This window comes from Oryx dammah, unplaced genomic scaffold (assembly GCF_014754425.2).
Source record: "Oryx dammah isolate SB20612 unplaced genomic scaffold, SCBI_Odam_1.1 HiC_scaffold_17, whole genome shotgun sequence".
NCBI classification, from domain to species: Eukaryota; Metazoa; Chordata; class Mammalia; order Artiodactyla; family Bovidae; genus Oryx; species Oryx dammah.
In genome coordinates, this window is record NW_024070201.1 from 77,951,223 (window position 1) to 77,971,032 (window position 19,810).

The 19,810-nt window shown below is 49.7% G+C and overlaps 1 protein-coding gene across 9 annotated transcripts in view; it reads left to right on the plus strand.

Moving 5' to 3' along the window:
* Positions 1-19,810, plus strand: part of CTNND1 (catenin delta 1) — a 45,103-nt gene that overhangs the window by 16,187 nt on the left and 9,106 nt on the right. For 3 of the 9 annotated variants that reach the window (XM_040259405.1, XM_040259410.1, XM_040259408.1), the window contains exons 2-14: positions 5,329-5,445; positions 6,624-6,890; positions 8,808-8,879; positions 9,607-9,759; positions 10,164-10,696; positions 14,793-15,256; positions 16,122-16,305; positions 17,095-17,212; positions 17,612-17,765; positions 18,143-18,160; positions 18,556-18,624; positions 19,367-19,494; positions 19,597-19,747. In XM_040259405.1, the coding sequence (XP_040115339.1) occupies positions 6,696-6,890; positions 8,808-8,879; positions 9,607-9,759; positions 10,164-10,696; positions 14,793-15,256; positions 16,122-16,305; positions 17,095-17,212; positions 17,612-17,765; positions 18,143-18,160; positions 18,556-18,624; positions 19,367-19,494; positions 19,597-19,747 (2,239 nt within the window). In that variant the 5' untranslated portion in view covers positions 5,329-5,445; positions 6,624-6,695. Of the gene's footprint in view, positions 1-5,060; positions 5,195-5,328; positions 5,446-6,623; positions 6,891-8,807; positions 8,880-9,606; positions 9,760-10,163; positions 10,697-14,792; positions 15,257-16,121; positions 16,306-17,094; positions 17,213-17,611; positions 17,766-18,142; positions 18,161-18,555; positions 18,625-19,366; positions 19,495-19,596; positions 19,748-19,810 lie in introns of all 9 variants that reach the window. The other 6 variants (XM_040259406.1, XM_040259407.1, XM_040259409.1 and 3 more) reach the window with 4 other exon arrangements.

Consider the following 19,810-nt stretch of genomic DNA (forward strand, 5'->3'; position numbering starts at 1 on the left):
ACGTTTCATGTATTTGTTTTCCTTTTTTTTTTTCTCAGAAACTCCAGTGAGAGCATGATCACTCTTTCCGAAGAGGAGGGTGATTTACCAGAGACTCCCTTAATTCATGAGATTTAGGTGGCGCTGGTGGTAACAAACCCCCGCCTGCCAAGGCTTGATCCCTGGGCAGGAAGACCCCCTGGAGGAGGGCATGGCAGCCCACTCCAGTGCTCTTGCCTGGAGAATCCCGTGGGCAGAGGAGCCTGGCGGGCCACAGTCCACGGGGTCGAAAAGAGTCAGATATGACTGAAGGGACTTCGAGTGGACGCAGTGAGACCTAGTCCTTCCTTGTAGAGACTCCTTCGGTCAGCCTTTTGGGTGCTCTTAAATGGAGAAGCTGGGCCTGTCACAGGGAGCAAGGAAACTGCTAAATACTTGAGGCAAGTCAGGTTCTGGAATATCAGTCCTGTAATTCTGAGAAGTGCCCAGTTGGCAAGAGGTTGTGAAGTGAACATAGTCCTCTTTCCGTCTTGTTGCAGATCCTGTCCAGGCTTTGAGTTAGTGTAGGAGCGAGTCTTTCCAGCAGGGAGAAATACTAGAATTGTTCTGACTGAGCTTTGAAATGTTCTCAGTTCAGACGGTGGAACTTCAAGTGGTGGGTGGGGTGCTTAGACTTTGGACTTTGGTATAAGCACTCTGATTAAGAAGCCCTGGAAAACTATCGATAAAATATATTCCTTTCGATTTAACAGTTAAGTGTGGGTTTTCTCTTTGTGTGGTTGAACCGGACTGTTTTGGTTTGAACTTCGCAAATGCCAGTCGAGGCCAATAAATGCCCTTGCATGTCTAGAATACCTGCACGTTTTGGCTTGATTCTGTTCTGTGGTGTCACGGGCGCTGTGTTTCACTGATGTGTGTTCCTCAGTAGGTGGCTCGGTCTGTACCTTTTAAACAAGCTGTCTGGAATCCCTAGGATGATGCAGGTTTTGCTTATCGTTGCATTTAGAGGGAAGACATAACTTTATCTTTGATTCTGTAATGAAGAAATAGAAGGGAAGAGCGCTGCCTTTGAACCTGGCTACAGAAGATAAAATTTCTTTTTTCTTGGTTTCTTCCAGAGCCCAAAGACTGTTTTTTGGGGTTTAGAGTTTTCCATCTGAAGACAAATAGTCTTCCTCTTCCCACAGAGATTTATACGCCTAATTTTGGTCATCTCTTTGGCTATACTTAGCTGAATTGTGTGGAGGAGGGAGAGAGGTTCAGAGTCACCCTGTCTATAGTTTTACATATCTTATAAAGCTAAACTCTGAAAAGTTAACAAAAAGTAAAGCTTACATGGGGTTATTTATAACTTCTCCAAGGTCTCACGGTCTGTTTCTGGCAAAGCCAGGTCTTGAACTCCAGGTCCTTTGACCTCTGGAGAAGGAAATGGCAACCCACTCCAGTACTCTTGCCTAGAAAATTCCACGGATGGAGGAGCCTGGTGGGCTACAGTCCATGGGGTCACGAAGAGTCGGACACAACTGAGCGACTTCACAACCCTTGAGTGTGAAGAATTCCCGTAGCCTGTAGTTTACGGAACTACAGTTAGTGGCGAAGGGCAGCCTGCGGGAATGAGTGGTTTCTTCAAACGCCCCACCAACACATCCAGAACCAACACCTCCAAACCAGCGCCTCCCAAACCTTAGTCCTTTATGTTAGCTGTTTGTAGTAGTACTAGTCGCTCAGTTGTGTCCGACTCTGCGACCCCATGGACTGCAGCACGCCAGGCCTCCCTGTCCATCACCAACTCCCAGAGTTCACTCAAACTCATGTCCGTCGAGTCGGTGATGCCATCCAGCCATCTCATCCTCCGTTATCCCTTCTCCTCCTGCCCTCAATCCCTCCCAGCATCAGGGTCTTTTCAGATGAGTCAGCTCTTCGCGTCAGGCGGCCAAAGTACTGGAGTTTCCACTCCAGCATCAGTCCTCGAAGTGAGTCCTCAGGACTGGCCTCCTCTGGGGGGACTGGCTGGGCCCCCTTGCAGCGGTGTGCAGCAGCTTTCTGTGCGGCTGGGCGCTTGCTGAGTGCTCGCCATGGAGCATCTCATTTCATCCTCGCAGCCGTCCTGTGTGTCTTGTTTCTCCCTGTTTCTCCATTTTACAGAAAAGAAACCTGAGGATTACAGAGATTTGCCCAAAGTCATGTAGCTAAGAAGTGACATAGCTGAGATTTGAACACAGTCAGTGTGATTCCAAAGTTGATAGTCTTAACCTCTAAGAATCCTCATTCCAAACTGTTTCTGCAGCCTGTTTACAGTAGAACATCATCGTGGGGATTGTGCTGTAGGCAAGTGACTTTTTGCCCTGATACCTGGTTGACCTTGTTGAACTGTTTGGTCTTTCTGGGTATCTAATTTAATTCAACTTTGTTTTTTTGGTTTAGAATTCTTATAGAAGAGATTGGATATTTACCATTGTCCGTGCTTGAATATAGGAACCCTATAAATTCAGGGTCTATAGGTCTTGGCTTGTTGAGAATAAAGAAGGGTATTCTCAGAAAATCTAGTGATAGGTGAATTGCAAGTTGCACCTGTTCACTTTGCTTCCCTCCCCCACCTTGGGATTCCTTAGTGAGCTTTTCTTTGCGGGGGGTGGGGGGGCAGGGGGAGAGGTGGGTGGTGGTTTTACTGCATGTCTTGCAGGATCTTAGTTCCCTGACCAAGGATTGAACCTGGGACTGTGACAGTGAAAGCCCCAAGGCCTTGTCACTGGGCCACCAGGGAATTCCCAATGATCTTTTTTTAGTGAGGATGAGTGTAATCCATTGAAAATAAAAGTAGCAAACCAGTAAGGGTGTTGGCCTGTAGTCTTGAGGCTTTCCTGACTCTTAACTGCCAAAATTAGTGAATGGTTTGCAGATTCTGGTCTCTAGGATAATTTGTTTTTTATGCTGTGTATGTTTGGCATGAGACTCAAGTCTCAGAGTTGTGAGGTGATGTCCTGTATAGCTTACCTAACTGCTTCATTCTCTTCCCCCACATATGCTTTCCTTCCATTTATTTATTTTTTTTAATCCCACTTATTTCTTATATGGAGACATTATGGGTAACACGTTAACCTAAAGATAAGTAGAAACTTTTTCTTTTCCCTTTTTCGTTTGATATTTGGGAATAAACCGTTTAAGAGTTGTAGGAGAGAGGTGTTGGACTATCATTTTCAACTTAAGTTCAAAATTTGCTATTAACTGAGACCTTGGGTAATTTCTTCACCTGTAGCTCGTTTTCTCATTTGCAGTAAAACTTTCTTAGAGTCCTTGGAAGGATTGCCAGGATAATAAATCGAAAACACTCTGTGATTGTTAGTTCTTTTCACCTTCCCTTTCTCCTTGTTAATAAACTGCTAAAGCCTCAAGTAGGGAATTGAGAGTTGATTATAGCAGATGTGTAATTCTGTGATGGTTGCCAGGCGCTGAAGAGAAGCCCCCTATGTCCCAGAAACACTGGTCTAGCTAGGACCTCCTAGTAAATAGTGCTGGAGTAGGGAAACCAGCTCATGCACTCCTTAGAACCCAGCTATGCCCTTGACCCAGTTAATTTCATCTACTAGTTCACAAAATAGTTTTAGGCTGAGGCATTATCATTAAGTAATGTAATTGGGAGATAAAAACTAACTCTTGAAACAACTTAATACCCGACATTTATATAAAGTACATTGTCTCAGCTGCTCCTCGCTGTGGCTCTGGGCTAGGCGGGGCTGGCGGTGTTGGCACCTTAGAGACGAGAACGTGGCAGGCCTTGCTGCCGTCGTTGGCTAGTGGTGGAGCCGGGATGGGGTGTGTCTTCTGAGTCCAGTTCTGTCCTGCAAAGCTCTGCTTCTGCCCTGTTCCGGGCAGATAAGCCTCCCCCATGCTTTAGTACTAGGAATCTGATCTGATCTTTCTTCATGTTTCCACTTTCTCCAAATTAGGGCCGGGTGGTCCGCTTTAAAAACCATGGAGATGGGAGAAGCTAATGTCTCCAGATCCTGCTTCCCAAGTTGGAGCCCTGGGTAGAGCCCCCTTACCCTTCCTAAAGTCATGGGGTCAAAAGGTGGTGATTTTATGGCAGATTGACAGTTTCTCTTTGCAACAGGGAATGTTGTCACTGTATGCTCGATAGTAGTGGTAGTTTGGTCTTTTATTAGCAAAGAAAATTACAGGGTGGAGACTGCCCGAGTAGTAACTACAGTTCAGACTGACCTGGGAGAAGCTCTTGAGCTCAGAGTCCTCTTAGTATGGAAGGTTCGTAGGTCATTGATATAGTGGGTAAGCGCAAGTGCTTAAAATTCAGTAATAAAAATGAAAGGGAGGAATATTTTTTAAAAATAAGACTTTTGAGTGGCCTGTTGCTATGTAGGGGATTGAGAAAGTGACAGCGGCCTTTGAACTTAGAGGAAGAACAGGGATTGGTAAGTGTCTGTGGGAGCCCAGAGCGCAGGCTGGAGGACCGCATTCCTGGACTTAGGGCCTGGATCCACTGGGAGGAGTCTGGTGATGGAGAATTAATTAAGGAGTTTGAAAAGTGAAAGTTCCTCCGCCTGTCCGACCCTTCATGACCCCATGGATATACAGTCCATGGACTTCTCCAATCCACAGTACTGGAGTGGGTAGCCGTTCCCTTCTCCAGGGCATCTTCCCAAGCCAGGGATGGAACCCAGGTCTCCCGCACTGCAGGCAGATTCTTTACCTGCTGAGCCACCGGGGTAGCCCAGGGAGTTTGTTGGGCACCCATCTGTTAGTCCCTCTGGACACTCGTGCTTGCTGAATGCTGCGTGTACGCTGAAGCAGACAGGCCTGAGCGTCTGTGCTTGGCCGGGGCCTGGGGAGCGTGGGAAAGGGAACTGAAGCAAAAGGCTGAGCCTGGCTAGTCCCCACATGCCTTCCCCAGCACTATTGCACTGGTTTCTCAACGTCTTTGTGGGCATGCTGGGACTGAGCTCTTGACGTTTCTGCCTCAGGGGTGGGGAGGAGGCGGAAGGGCGTTCCTAAAGCAGTTTTCCCAATTTGGTTGCTGGGAACAGAGGGTAAATGAATTTTCTATCCATATTATAACCTGCTCTTAGTGCTCTGCAGAAGTAGCGATAGAGAAACTCTGACATGACCGCAGAATCCAGGTTTTATTGAAAGCTACGTTCAGGGTCCGCGTGTTTGAAAACAGCAAAGTCCAAAGGGGATCTGTCACATTAAGCAGTTCCGGGTCAGGTTTAAATTACCCCCGTTCCTAGATGTTTTTTCCCCCATATCTGCCCTTGCTCCTTTTTTTTTTTTTAAATACATTAGATATATTTTATTTTCCTCTCACTCCTGTTTTTCCTCCACGTATCCCTACAGCTCTCTCCTTCCTGCTTCCTCCTTGCTGTGGTGGCTGGGATGCCTCTCCCATGATACTTTGGATCTAACCTGGGCTGTTTTCTGTTAAACCAATCAGTTTCGACCTTCTCTTAACAGGTGTGTATATAAATATGTTTATTAACAATAAAAAATTGTTAAGTGCTTTTTATTCTGGAGGGGTTGATGAGCGGGTGGGAAATAGAGGAGAGCATTTATTCTGAAACCCACCTTTCAACATAGTGCCTCTGGGACTCCCCAGAAAGTCTCCCACTGCCAACGCGTAAGAGAGAGAAGCCCGACTCAATCCAACAGTGCAACTGCGGTGCCGCTCCACTCACTAGCCAGCTCGGTAGTTCACGGCACAGGGTATGGGGCGCCCTTCAGTTCTGAACAGCGTATGGTGGTAGTTACACACAAATCCTCTATGGGTGCTTGGATGTTTACCTTTAGTTGGAATAAGTAAAGAGGCAAAAATGGAGCCTATTTAGAGCTTTCTTCAGGATGGCAGGGGTGTAGGAAGTCCCAGCTATTGACTAAAGGTTAGTCTATGAACTGCTAGAAGGGATAACTTTATTATAGTTCATATGACGGCCCCTTTTCCTACTCCACAAAGAGATGTGGAGGTCACTGAACATGGTTCCTTTCTGCACAGTCTTTTTTATTCTGCTGCTTTCTTGTCCGTTAGCCAAGGCACACATTCTGCCTTCAATATTGTAGTATAGTTTTGAAAAGTAGAAAAGCCCCTTTATATACGTATTCGGTTTGAGGGCCTCAGTTTTATTTCCTGCCTTTGATGGTGGGAACACTTTTTTGTTTTTACCTCTTCCACTTCCTGTTGGTAGTTTACCTTAGCACGTTCGTTCAGTGTGTTTTGTCACCACTGCCGCAGTTTCAGGGTTCGGACCTGAGGGAACTAAGGTCTGCCCTGCCCCTCTGTCTCGAGAGGCGGCTAGCCCCGCAGGACCCTGAATGCTTGTCTGGTGCGGAGTTGCAGCTTCACTGAGAACAAGAGCTGACTTTAGTCTCGCATATGAGCGGTCCTGAGCCCCATCCTCTTACTGACAGTGCAGGGCGCGGGTCTGGTGGCACCTTTGCTTTCAGCGGCTGTGCCGGGCACGCTGTTACAGAGGGTAGTGGGCAGAGGACCCTGCTGCTGCAGGCGCCGGTGGCGGGCCCAGGCTTGGTGGCGGCTCTCTGCAGGCAGACCGCGAGGGGCATCTCTGGCTCTGGGGTGCACCGTGCGCCTGTCCTCTCTGACCTGTGCCCTTCTCTCCCCTCTCTCGCCTCCCCGGTAGTGTGCAGTGAGGGGCCTCCTCCCTCCCCCCCTCCCTCAGTGGGCCACCTTCTCTTGCCCTGCCCTCACCTCCATGGACGACTCGGAGGTGGAGTCGCCCGCCAGCATCCTGGCCTCCGTGAAGGAGCAGGAGGCGCAGTTTGAGAAGCTGACCCGGGCGCTGGAGGAGGAGCGGCGCCACGTCTCGGCGCAGCTGGAGCGCGTCCGCGTCTCCCCGCAGGACGCCAGCCCGCTCCTGGCCAACGGCACGCTCACCCGGCGGCACCAGGTAACCCTCCGTCCGTCCGCCAGGCCTGCCCGCGGACACGGACCCCTCGGGCAGGCTGCTCTCCACACGGCGGGCGTCCCGTGCCCCTGCCTCGTGATCGCCTTCGCAGGGCGCTCGGGACTGGTTAAGACAGAGGACATTGCCGCTCTGCCGAGTTGCGTGGACGTCTCTCTCGAAGCATCCATCTGACTTCCTGTTGGCGGCAGTGGGGTTTCTGGGTCGGGATGCCGTTCTGGTAGTGGCAGATCATATAATTTGAAGCTGTACTCAAGTTATTATTATTTTTTTTCCTGGTTTCCCCCTTTCTCCATATCAAAAATTCAGGCTATTAAATGCCTGCTTCGTGGTTGGGGAAGTTGCACATCTTGCATTCTCATTCTCCCTCGGAGAACAGTTTGCTCAGAGGCGTGGCAGTGTCGGTAAATTGTGTATTCCGGCTCCACACTCTTTTTGTTGGCTACGCAAGTCATTTTTTGGAGAAGGGGGTCATTGTTAATTCTTTTGGTTAGAGTTGGAGAGGGAGCATCATGCTTCTATTTAAGCCAGATGACCGCAGGAGCCAGTGGTCTCTGGGTTGGCTGACTCGGCTGTGACTCTGAAGAGAGTTGGTGTTCGAAACGAGAAGTATCTTGTGTTTCCTATGGTTTCTGTAGTCTGACTTTGCTGTGATGTAATCTGTCTGAGGTTTTGTCTGTGTGTGTGTGTGTGTGTTTGTGTGTGCATGCGTATGTATGTGTGTGTGTAGTAGGCACTGCCTGATAGACTTCATCTTAAGAGATCCGGATGGGAATCAAGAGCGACGCTCATGCTCATGGTTGCTTATTGTTTGAAATGGAGCAGGTCCCTCAGGCTAAGGAGCTTGTTGAGTGAGAGGATATAATCTCCGTTGGGGACGATCAGGAATTTGGAAGCCGTGTGTTTGCAGTGCTTCTAGGCTTTCTACAGGAACAAGAATAGAGACTTAGGGCTGGAGGGGTATATATTGCAAAGGAGAGCAGGGCCGCTCAGCCTTGGAGGTGGTGGGGAATTCCAGGATTTAGTACGTGGAGTCTCTCTCTCTCTTTTATTTTTAACTTCTGCTCAGCAGTGAAACCACACCCTTCCTTCTTCCTGAAAATAATGTTCAACTTCCTTTGCCTACAGCGTTACATGTCCTACGTAATGGGAGTAGGGTAGGGGAAGAGTCTCTCAAGGTGGCTGAATCTCAGTGCCTGCTTTCTGAAGGGGAGTGGTCACATGTGTTTTACACAGTATAAGGCCATCAGACTGTTTCCTGCTGCTTCAGATGGAGCAACTTAAGAACGACATTTTCGAATGTGTTCTGTGGATCTTATAATTGGTGATGAAGACATTGAGACATTTGTTTGCTTAAAGGGGGTTGAGATGCTTATTTTTTTCCTGCTTGGAAAGAGGAACTCATATCTCTTGCTTCTTTTTTTATAAAGCTGCCTGGGGTGGGAGTTTCCCAAGGTTATAGAGTGTGAAGATGCATGAAACAGTAAAGGCTTTTGGAAACCCCACACCCTAGCTTTCCAACTTTCCTATGTTCTTATGGCTTTCCAAACAGATTTCACGGGGAACTTACCTTATTCAGAAAAGAGTTTTGAGTGCCTCCGATGTGCAGGCACAGTTGAGGGCGCCAGGGAGGCGCTGAACAGAGCTGACAACGCACAGGAGCACCTGTGCCCTCGGAGCCCTCGCTGTCTCGCGCTTCAGAGACGGGCGCCCGAGCTCCAGGCCCAGTTGCGGGTCTGAGGTGCTCAGTCTAAGGCGTGATGTGGTTCTTTTGTCTGTACTGACTCCGGGCCACACATGCCTTCCTGAAAGCCCTTCTCCTGTTTGGAAAAAGGTCATTCGTGTTTGATAGAGCAGAAGAAGGCCGCAAAGTGAACTGTCTTCTTGTGGGCTCTGTTTCAGAACGGCCGCTTTGTGGGCGATGCTGACCTTGAGCGACAGAAATTTTCAGATCTAAACCTCAACGGACCCCAGGTACCTCTTTTGGCTCAAGGTCTGGGTTGCTTGTTCATATCTTTTTTACTCTCCCAGCTTGAGAGCATATTGGTGTCTTCTAAATTACCTGGCACGTTGTAAACTATCGTTAATTAGTTTCATTTAGTGGAAAAAAATGGAAAAAAGGGGAGCTTCAAAGTATATATATGGTTTTATTTTGGACTTAATTATACTGACCATTGATTTAGTATTTGATCCCTCAATTACTGCATCCCTCTAGAGTAGGCGTGGTTCTACTTTGCAGAAATCCCTCCCTAAAATCTAGCTGGTCTTGAGCCTTAGGCATATCTGAAAAATAGCATTGAGCCATTCAGAAGATAGCTCTTACTGAGGTTTTCTGGTTCATCTTAAAGGTTCTTATTGGGTAAACTTTGTTTTATTTGAAGGATTACTCAGATACAGATATAGCTGTTTTTTACACAGTTCTTGTTCACTTAGATGACTAGAACTGGGATGTTATATCTGCTGTCTCTGCCACTGGGGTGTTGTTGATACAGCGATAGTTAACTCAGTTCCTGTTTGTTAAGTGAATGGGACTGGGAACTTATATCTTCTGCCCTTTTGTACAAGTTGGGAAAGGGGGAACAGTCACTCCTAAAAATTCAGAAGGTGCCTTGTCCTCAGGGAGACTGTGCTGCTAGTTGGGATGGATGGTTAGTGTATATGGCTTAGGAGTGGCTCTTTCCTTTTTATCTCTTCCGTGTAGGATCACAGCCACCTTCTATACAGCACTATTCCCAGGATGCAGGAGCCGGGGCAGATTGTGGAGAGCTACACGGAAGAGGACCCCGAGGGCGCCATGTCTGTGGTCTCCGTGGAGACCTCGGACGATGGAACCACTCGGCGCACAGAGACCACAGTAAGCTGAGACTTGTGTAAGGTCTGGGGTGACGGTGGACGTCCTCCTGTGGCCTTTATTGAGGGGAAGGGCTGGGCAGTTCACTAGGGTGGTGGAAGGGCCCGTGATCTGTAGTGAAGGTGTAGAGAAGGGGCACCCCGGCTGGACAGGGAAGCTAGAAGAGATATGAGAAAACTTGATGGAATGAGGAAGAGTCTCAGCAGCTTTCCTTGAGGCACTGTGACTGCCGGTGTGGTTTTGTTCCCTGCAGACTTCCCGGAAGATGGAAGGGGAGACGGTGAGATTGCTCGGCATTTCCAGGGAAAGCAAGCTGGGAACAGAGGGTTATTTCTTAGAAGGGGTCTAGCGTTTAAGCTTAATTTGTTCATGTCATTAACGTTCCTTTTTTCTTTCCTTACTCGAAGGTCAAGAAAGTGGTGAAGACTGTGACGACGCGGACGGTGCAGCCGGTCCCTATGGGGCCCGACGGGCTGCCTGTAGACGCCTCGGTGTCCAACAGCTACATCCAGACTCTGGGCCGTGACTTCCGCAAGAACGGCAACGGGGGCCCTGGTCCCTACGTGGGGCAAGCAGGCACGGCCACCCTCCCCAGGAACTTCCACTACCCGCCCGACGGATACAGCCGCCACTATGAGGACGGGTATCCCGGGAGCGGCGACAACTACGGCAGCCTGTCGCGGGTGACCCGCATTGAGGAGCGGTACAGGCCCAGCATGGAAGGCTACCGGGCGCCCAGCCGGCAGGACGTCTACGGGCCGCAGCCCCAGGTCCGGGTGGGCGGGAGCAGTGTGGATCTGCACCGCTTTCATCCGGAGCCCTACGGGCTGGAGGACGACCAGCGAAGCATGGGCTATGACGACGTGGATTACGGCATGATGTCCGATTACGGCACGGGCCGGCGGACGGGGACGCCCTCTGACCCGCGGCGGCGCCTCAGGTGGGCAGGGAGGAGGGCGGCGCAGCACCTCTCGGGCAGCGGGCGGGCAGCTCCTCCCCGAGGGGGGGCAGCGGCAGCAGGCCCCTCCCCCGCCCGTGTCTGTAGGAGACCAGCCTCATCGTCCCTCTTCTGATCTTGCTAAATACTCACCTGGTTTTTTTGGTCTCCTTTTCACTATAAATATCATGTATTCTAATTATAGAAAACAACCTGTGACAGTTAATTGATCTGTGTCCTGAGGAGAGGCCTTTGGTTCTGTGTCAAGAGTTTATTTTCTGCCTAAGATTTGACGCCCCGTTTGGAACCTGATGTCTGAAGCTATAGAATACTTGTTCTTGTGAATTTCTTCCACTTCTTGTTTGGTGTTAAGAACAAGGTTAAGGATTTTAGGCTTTCAGGAGACGAATAGACAGTTGAAAGTGAAAGTGTCCGGCGACTCCGTGGACTGTAGGCAGCCAGGCTCCTCTGTCCCTGGAATTCTCCAGGCGAGAATGCTGGAGTGGGTTGCCGTTTCCTTCTCCAGGGGAATCTTCCCAACTTGGGGCTTGAAACAGGTCTCCTGCCCTGTAGGCAGATTCTTTACGGTCTGAACCACCTAAAGGCATATGTAAGAACCCTCCCTGCGGTGGCTTGAGTCTCAAGTTAAAAACCTTGATCTCACAGAAACCCTAATCCTTGTGCTTGGCTTCTTTCCTCTTACGTTGGATTGTGATGTGAGATGGACTGGCTTCCTTAGAGGGTGGTACTTTACTGACACCCTGAAAGGCTCACTAGTTCTGACTGTACTGCTTATACCTGGGGATTCTTTGGTCACGTGCAAAAGGCCGTAACTGATGTGTGGATGGGTAGATGGTTTACACCGAGAAAACGCTTTAGGATGGAAGCTGCCAGACCTTTTCTGAAAAAGGGATAGTTAGTCGCTCAGTTGTGTCTGACTCTTTGCAATCCCATGGACTGTAGCCCACCAGGCTCCTCTGTCTATGGGGATTCTGCAGGCAAGGATACTGCAGTGGGTTGCCATTTGCTTCTCCAGGGGATCTTCCTGACTTAGGGATTGAACCCAGGTCTTCTGCATTGTAGGCAGAATCTTTACCATTTGAGCTATCAGGGAAGCCCTAACCCTTTTCTATAAAGGACTATGGAACTAACTTAGGCTTTGCAAATAATATATTGTTTTTGTTGTATGTCATTGTTCGTTATACAACCTTTTAAAAATATGAAATTATATGGTTAGATAGCACGGCCGACTCAATGGGCATGAATTTGAGCAAACTCTGGGAAATAGTGGAGGACAGGGGAGGCTGGCATGCTGCAGTCCATGGGGTCAACAAGAGTCGATCATGACTTAGTGACTGAGCAAAACCCACCAAAAAATATGAAAACCGTTCTTAGTTTTGGGGCTGATGTGGCCCATGGGCTGCCAACCTTGTTTTAGACTAAATCAGAAACAGTGTTTTCTGAGCAAAGAAACTAAGAAGAATTATAGGAGAAGATTTATGAATGTCTTGATGGTAAGAATGTCCTCCCAGCTGTTGCTGAACTCCTGTGTGAGGTCATGACTTTCTAGAGCAGATCCCTGGGTGCTCATTTTACTCATATTAGGCAGCTTTGGTTAACAGCAGACAGGGCTGGGCCTGGGCCAGAGGCCTGAGTCACTCACCTTTCAGGTATCCAGCCCCCACGTGACTCATGTTTTATCCCGGGGTGGGGTTGGGGGCACACCAGGTACAGCCATCACCAGAGGAGGCGGCCTCGGGTGGCGGCGCCTTCTCCTGGTGACAGGCGTGCTTTTCCTGACTTCCTCATTAGTGGACTGAGTGGGTTGAGTGAGTGCTGGCGGCCAGGTCATTCTCTTGTCCCTGGTTGGAGCAGTTGACATAAAGAAAGAGGGTTTGGGCTTGGTTCTTGGGTTTATTCCAGGGTGGTACTGGACTTAGAAACCTGCTCGACTAGCCAAGAACGTTTGCTGCTTCCTGTTCTCGGCCTCGGAGAGCACTGCAAGGTCAAGTGAAAACCGGCAGGCAGAAAGATGAGTGAGGAGCCTTGACCCTGAGGCCTGGGTTCTGGCTGTGCCTCTGCCAGTAGCTGTGTAGCCGGAGGCAAGTCATCTAATCCTCTGGGCACAGCTTTGTTATTTGTAAGACAAAGGAAAGAATGTCATGACCCACTTGTAAAAGTGACCAAAATCATTATGGTGATTGTTTTGCAATTGCTTTATATTAAAATAATAATAAAAGTAAAAACATCTTCACCACGAAACCAGCCATTGATAAAGAACTTCCCTTAAATTCTTATGCTTTTCTTTTGTGTTCTTTTCCTTACACATGTAAACACACTCTGACCTTATTTTTCCCTCCTGAAATAGAATGTTACTTGATATGCTGTTTAGTAGCCTACTCTTGGAGAAGGGTATGGCTCCCTACTCCAGTACTCTTGCCTGGAAAATCCCATGGACAGAGGAGCCTGGAAGGCTGCAGTCCACGGGGTCGCTGAGGGTTGGACACGACTGAGCAACTTCACTTCACTTTTCACTTTCATGCATTGGAGAAGGAAATGGCAACCCACTCCAGTGTTCTTGCCTGGAGAATCCCAGGGATGGGGGAGCCTGGTGGGCTGCCGTCTATGGGGTCGCACAGAGTCAGACACGACTGAAGCGACTTAGCAACAGCAGCAGCCTACTCTTAACACTTAGCTATATAGTCTGTGTATTTTGTTTCAGTGATATTAAGTGAATTTTTTTTTTTGACTGACTGCTTTGTCCATTTGAATTGTGTTTGAGCGTAATGTTGGCAGCTCTGAGGCAGGCCCTCTGCTCAGGCTAACCTCGAGGGTTTGCTGACAGTGGCGGTGGTTTTGTGGAGTAAATGAGAGGCTTCTTTGGAGTGTTCCACACAATGGATGCTCCCCTCTCCCGCGGGAGCCACTGAGTGAGATGAGCTCGCAGGTCCTGGGTCTCTTCCTTCCTGGCTGTTAAGGATAAACGACAGTGGCAGCCTCACCCTCTAGTGGTGGTCGGCAGCACTTTGTCACCTGCAGTGGCTCTGGCTCTGTCTCTTCTCAGTGGTTGGGTTCCCCAGGTGTGATGGTGGCCAGTAGTGTGCATTTTGACAGAACTGGAAGTGTTGCCTTTAGAAACTGGAGATGAGAAATCCTGTCTCAAACCCATTTGTTGGGTAGCAGAGATGACCTTGGGATGAACTGTGCAAACTCATGTTCAAGCTTATAAGCTAGCTCGTCAGTACCAAAGCTAAGTCCTACATGAGGTAGCACGATGTCCTCTGCTGCTGCTGCTGCTGAGTCGCTTCAGTCGTGTCTGACTCTATGTGACCCCACAGACGGCAGCCCACCAGGCTCTGCCGTCCTTGGGATTCTCCAGGCAAGAACACTGGAGTGGGTTGCCATTTCCTTCTCCAATGCATGAAAGTGAAAAGTGAAGTGAAGTTGCTCAGTCGTGTCCAATCCTCAGCGACCCCGTGGACTGCAGCCCACCAGGCTCCGCCGTCCCTGGGATTCTCCAGGCGAGAGCACTGACGTGGGGTGCCATTTCCTTCTCTAGTCCTCTACTGCTGTTACTCTCAAAAAAAGAGAGACTCTCTAAGAATCTCACTTTCTCTCTCTCTTTTTATCAGCTGCTTCCTGTGTGTAAATGCCTCATGAGAGCTGGTGTCAAACGTTGTTCCCTGATTTCTCTGCTGCCAAGTTCATTGGTTTGATTAACTCTGCTGTCTAAAGGTTTACTTCAGTCTCTCTCTGGAGAACTTATTAGGTATCAGGTGCCATTCCAGCACTGAGCAGTCAGGATTTGGTTCTTTTTTGTGATCAACTGTCCAGATGTTTGCTGCTCCTCCAAGCTAGTCAACGTCACAGAAAAAAATGAAAGCTTTAATCTAATCGCAGATGCCTTAAAATTACTGTCTTATTCTCATTAAGAAGAATCGATCAGTATATTCCTTATGCAAAGGAGAGATGAGATCTAGTATGCTAGAGCTGGGGTTCTTCCTTCCCTGAAGATGAGGGGTAATGGGAGCTCTCCAAAGAACCATGCATGACAGCTTGGTGTATTCTTTTTTCTCTCTTGGTCCTTCCAACACCGCAGGAGCTATGAAGACATGATTGGTGAGGAGGTGCCATCAGACCAGTACTACTGGGCGCCTCTGGCCCAGCACGAACGGGGGAGTCTGGCGAGCTTGGACAGCCTGCGCAAGGGCGGGCCCCCGCCCCCCAACTGGAGACAGCCAGAGCTGCCCGAGGTGATCGCCATGCTGGGCTTCCGCCTGGACGCCGTGAAGTCCAACGCGGCTGCGTACCTGCAACACCTCTGCTACCGCAACGACAAGGTGAAGACCGACGTCCGGAAGCTCAAGGGCATCCCAGTGCTGGTGGGATTGTTAGACCACCCCAAAAAGGAAGTGCACCTCGGAGCCTGTGGCGCTCTCAAGAATATCTCTTTTGGGCGTGACCAGGATAACAAGATCGCTATAAAAAACTGTGACGGTGTTCCTGCTCTCGTGCGGTTGCTCCGAAAGGCTCGTGACATGGACCTCACTGAAGTGATTACTGGTGAGTCCCAGGCCTGGGCGGGGGGACCTCTAGGGTTAGGGTCAGAGATCGTGCAAAGTTTTCCAGATTTTAAACACCAGAGTGGGTTGCCATTCGTTTCTCCAGGTGAGGTTGAACTTGAACTCCAGGGATTGAACTTGGGTCTTCTGTACTGCAGGCAGATTCTTCATCTGAGCCGCCAGGAAGTCTGATTTTAAAGCATTGTTTGCTAACGTGTTAAACGCAGAAGACTTCCCTTAAAATTCCAGACCCTTGGCTCCCGTTTTAAACTCACAGGAGCTGGTGGCAGCGGGCCTGTCTCACTGCCCAGTAGTCGGTCTGAGGGGACCGGGGCGTGTTCTGCTAGCGTGTGTGGGTCACAGTCAGCAGAAAGGAAAGGAGGTGGCAGAGACCATCAGCTCTCAGCCGGGCGTGATCTTGCCCCCAGGGGACATTTGCAGTCTCTGCAGGTATTCGGCTGCCTGCCGTAACTCGGGGAGGTTGGGAGTTGGGAGGGAGTGCTTTTGGTATCTAATGAGTGAAGGCCTGACATTTACTCATTTAATGATGGGCGGGATAGTTCTCCACAACGAAAATTATCTGGCCCAAAATGTCAGTGGTGCTGAGATTAACAAATGGGTATAGCGGCCCAGAAAGTATTGCTTATAATAATTATTGTTTAGAAACGCTACTCATGATGTATATGTTTGTATTGAGCCATAATGTAAAACACGTTGTCACGAGTAACAAGCTAAAGCTTGACTATCGTTACAAGGCATTTGGCCGTTGGGGAAGACCAAGAAATGTTGGGAAAGGGGCTTCTCTTTGGCGTTCTTCAGACATAGTCTTGGTGCTGGAGAACTGTCTGATGAGTGGTCTCTGCCAGGAACCCTGTGGAATCTCTCATCCCATGACTCCATAAAAATGGAGATCGTGGACCACGCGCTGCACGCCTTGACGGATGAAGTGATCATTCCCCATTCGGGCTGGGAGCGGGAACCTAGCGAAGACTGTAAGCCGCGCCACATCGAGTGGGAGTCCGTGCTCACCAACACAGCTGGCTGCCTCAGGTAACAGAGGGCTGGGAGCGCGGGAAGCCTGAGTTTCTAAAGACTGAAATTGCTTTCAAAGCGTTTTAAACCCGGTAGTCTGCCGTTCAGGCTCTGCTCTTGTCTGTGTTGCGTCCGTGGCCCCGTCCTGTGTCTGCCTGTCGCCACCCCCTGGCATACCGAGTGGCTCACTTGCGGTTCCCACACATCTTCCTCACTTCTGTGCCTCTTTGACTTTGTTGATATAATTTGTTCAAAACCAACGGGGTAAGGCCGTTGTCTAGTCCTGGGCTTGTGTGTGTCTCTGCCTTTAATTACTTGTATTTCAAGTCAGACTGTGATAAATGCAGCGAATGGGCACAGCATACTGGAAGCAGAGTGGGGAAGAGTCCTTCCCTGTCCGCAGGGCAGATCTGCTTGTTTCTGTTTTGAGGCCAGACTCGGGTGTTTGGACTCCGTGCACGCTCTCCTGAGCTCTTGGTCTTGCGCCCTGTGAATGTGCGGCATGCTCTTTCTGTCTGTGGAGCACGCGCCTGCGCGCTCTGTTCCCGTCTTCATTGGCGCTTCCCCGTGAGCAGCATTTGCCTGGCATTGTTGCTGTTGGTCTGCTCTGTCTGTGCGCCCCATCCCTGGCCTGGTTATGTGTCCTGAGAGCAGGAACCTCAGCTTCCTGTCAGCTCTAGTGCCGCCCCGAACGGGCACTCTTCATTTGTGACGGTGGACAGGCGTTAAGGAGGCTTGCACAGACTAGGGGCACTAAGAGAGGCTTTCTGGAGTTTAGGCATCTCGAAGCTTCCCCTTTTCCCCCAGGAATGTCAGCTCGGAGAGGAGTGAAGCGCGCCGGAAACTTCGGGAGTGTGACGGGTTGGTGGATGCTCTCATTTTCATTGTCCAGGCTGAGATTGGACAGAAAGACTCTGATAGCAAGGTAGGTTCGCGAGTCAGGTGCCCGTAAGACCTATCATCGCAGGCTTTCAAATGACGTTAGACACCTGTACCGGCCCCTCCTTAAAGTGGGTGTTCACCTTAGAGGAAAACTGTTTCCTTGGGAATTTCCTCTGCCTACATATTTTAAAGCTGTTTAGCCATACTTCCACTTTTTTCTAATTAGGAAAAAGTCAGCGTGACGTTGAGTTTTATGTTGCACACCAAAGGGTAGCAGAAACTTTTATGAGCCTGAGGCTGAAAGAATTCTGAGAAGCTTGGGGCCACTTAAGAGGCATTGTGAGAGAGAATGGGCTGGGCGACGCTTTTGAGGATCGCTGGTTCACTACCTGAGCCCCGGTCGTCCTCTCCCCTCACTGGACCTTGTGCTTTGTGACCCAAGCTCGTGGAGAACTGTGTCTGCTTGCTTCGGAACCTGTCCTATCAAGTCCACCGGGAGATCCCGCAGGCAGAGCGCTACCAGGAGGCGCCGCCCAGTGTCGCCAACAGTACCGGGCCGCACGCCGCCAGCTGCTTCGGGGCCAAAAAAGGCAAAGGTGAGGCTCGCTTCCCGCTGCCCCGTCTGTTAGTGCAGGACGGGGAGAGGAAGCTGTTTCTGGCTGTATGTGTGGAGCGCCTGCTGAGGCGTGCTGGAGTCTGCCTGCTCGGGGATGTCCCCGGTGCCGGGCGCTTCACGCTGGTGGTGCTGGTGGTGGTGCTGCTGCTGCTGCTGGTGTCAGTGCCGGCAGTCGGACAGTGAAGGCTGAGAGCCCAGCTGATCTGGGTCCTCTCCCCCCTCCTCCTGTTTCCTGTGTTTGCCTTTTCCTCTGTGCTCCCCTGCTTGTTTTCCCGTGATCCTGTTGACATCTCTCTCCTGCGTTTTTCTTCCTTCATTTCTCTCCTCTCCTTTCCACCTTGGGTGACGCACTGGAAGATGACTGGTTCTCCAGAGGTGAGTGGAATCTTTTAAGCTGCTTACCTACCTCTAATTTGCATGTTTGGGTTTTAGCGTCCCTGGCCTTTCCTTGCCTAACCCTTCCCTGTGGATGCATGTAGGAAAATGCAGGTGTGCTCTTCCTGGGCAGCAGCCCCTGTCCCCGGGACTGAGGACGCAGCAGCAGCAGCCATCCTTAGCTCACACGGCTGCTGCGCGCATTCTGCTCTTGCTTCCAGAACAAGCTGGGGATCCGGTCTTGTTTTCTTTTTTGTTGTTTTGTCTTATGCCCCTCTTGACGCATCTCTGATGGAAACATTCTGACTGAAGAATAAAGAATATACTGAGTGGACTCTTCCTTTCTTAAACTTTTTATCCCTTCTTCCCCCACTTTCTTTTTTAAATTTCCAAAGGGAAAAAACCCACAGAGGATCCAACAAATGATACAGTGGATTTCCCTAAAAGAACTAGTCCTGCTCGAGGTAAGTTATCTTTTTCTTCCCAGGCTCCATGGTTCTCATAAACATCGTCCACAGATAAGTGTTTGGCAGCCTACCACTAGGTCATACAGTGTGTTCACTGTTCTGTCCCCCTGACTTAAGGAATTTGAAGTGATGATTAAAGTATTTGGAAATTTTAAATATTATAACAGTGACTTTCAAAGGACTTCTTGTTATGGCAGTTATTCAGATTACTTGAGGGTAAGGACTTGATGGTAAGAACATTTTATGTTCATCGATACGGTGAGTCCAAAATTCACAGCTCTCCATGGATATTAAAATTTAGATGCTAAATCTATGAGAGACCCTCTGACTTAATCATAGTTAAGGTGAGCAGGATGACTCACTTAAGTTAGAAATAATTCATTTGAGATGAGGAATCTTTTACTCTTCAGTGCTGTCGATGAGTAAATGCATCCCTTGAGTGCTGGGCGAGACCAGAGTAAACTGTGGCTAGAAAAGAGACTAGGAAGGAGAGAGGGGAATTGCATATGAGTTGATACGTGTCCTGCTTTTGCCATGGACGAACTGTTCTTGAGAAGGCATGTAGTAACATCTGAGTTTGCCCTTGGGTCGGGGGGTTGGGGGTGTTTAGAGAGCCTGCTTGTATAGGAGCATAAACCCATCAACCCAGAGTCAATCCTAACGCTGGACTGTAGTCAGCCAGAGCCTGCTTTGTAGGCACCGCTAAGCACCCTCTGCTTTCTTGCCCTTTCCTGTGCAGGCTATGAGCTTTTATTTCAGCCGGAGGTGGTGCGGATATACATCTCACTCCTCAAAGAGAGCAAGAATCCCGCCATCCTAGAAGCGTCAGCCGGGGCCATCCAGAACTTGTGTGCTGGGCGCTGGACGGTGAGACCCTTGTACAAGACGCATTTGGGGATGGAAGGACCTAGCTCACTCGTTTGCTGGCGTTTGTAATCTGTTCTGCTTCTCTCCACCTGCTGCTTGTAGTATGGTCGATACATCCGCTCAGCTCTGCGTCAAGAGAAAGCTCTTTCCGCCATTGCTGACCTCCTGACCAATGAGCACGAGCGGGTTGTGAAAGCGGCATCCGGGGCCCTGAGGAACCTGGCTGTGGACGCGCGCAACAAGGAGCTGATCGGTAAGGCGCGCGCTGGCGCCCCTGTACCCAGCAGGCACAGAGCTGGCAGCCGCGGCCCCGGCG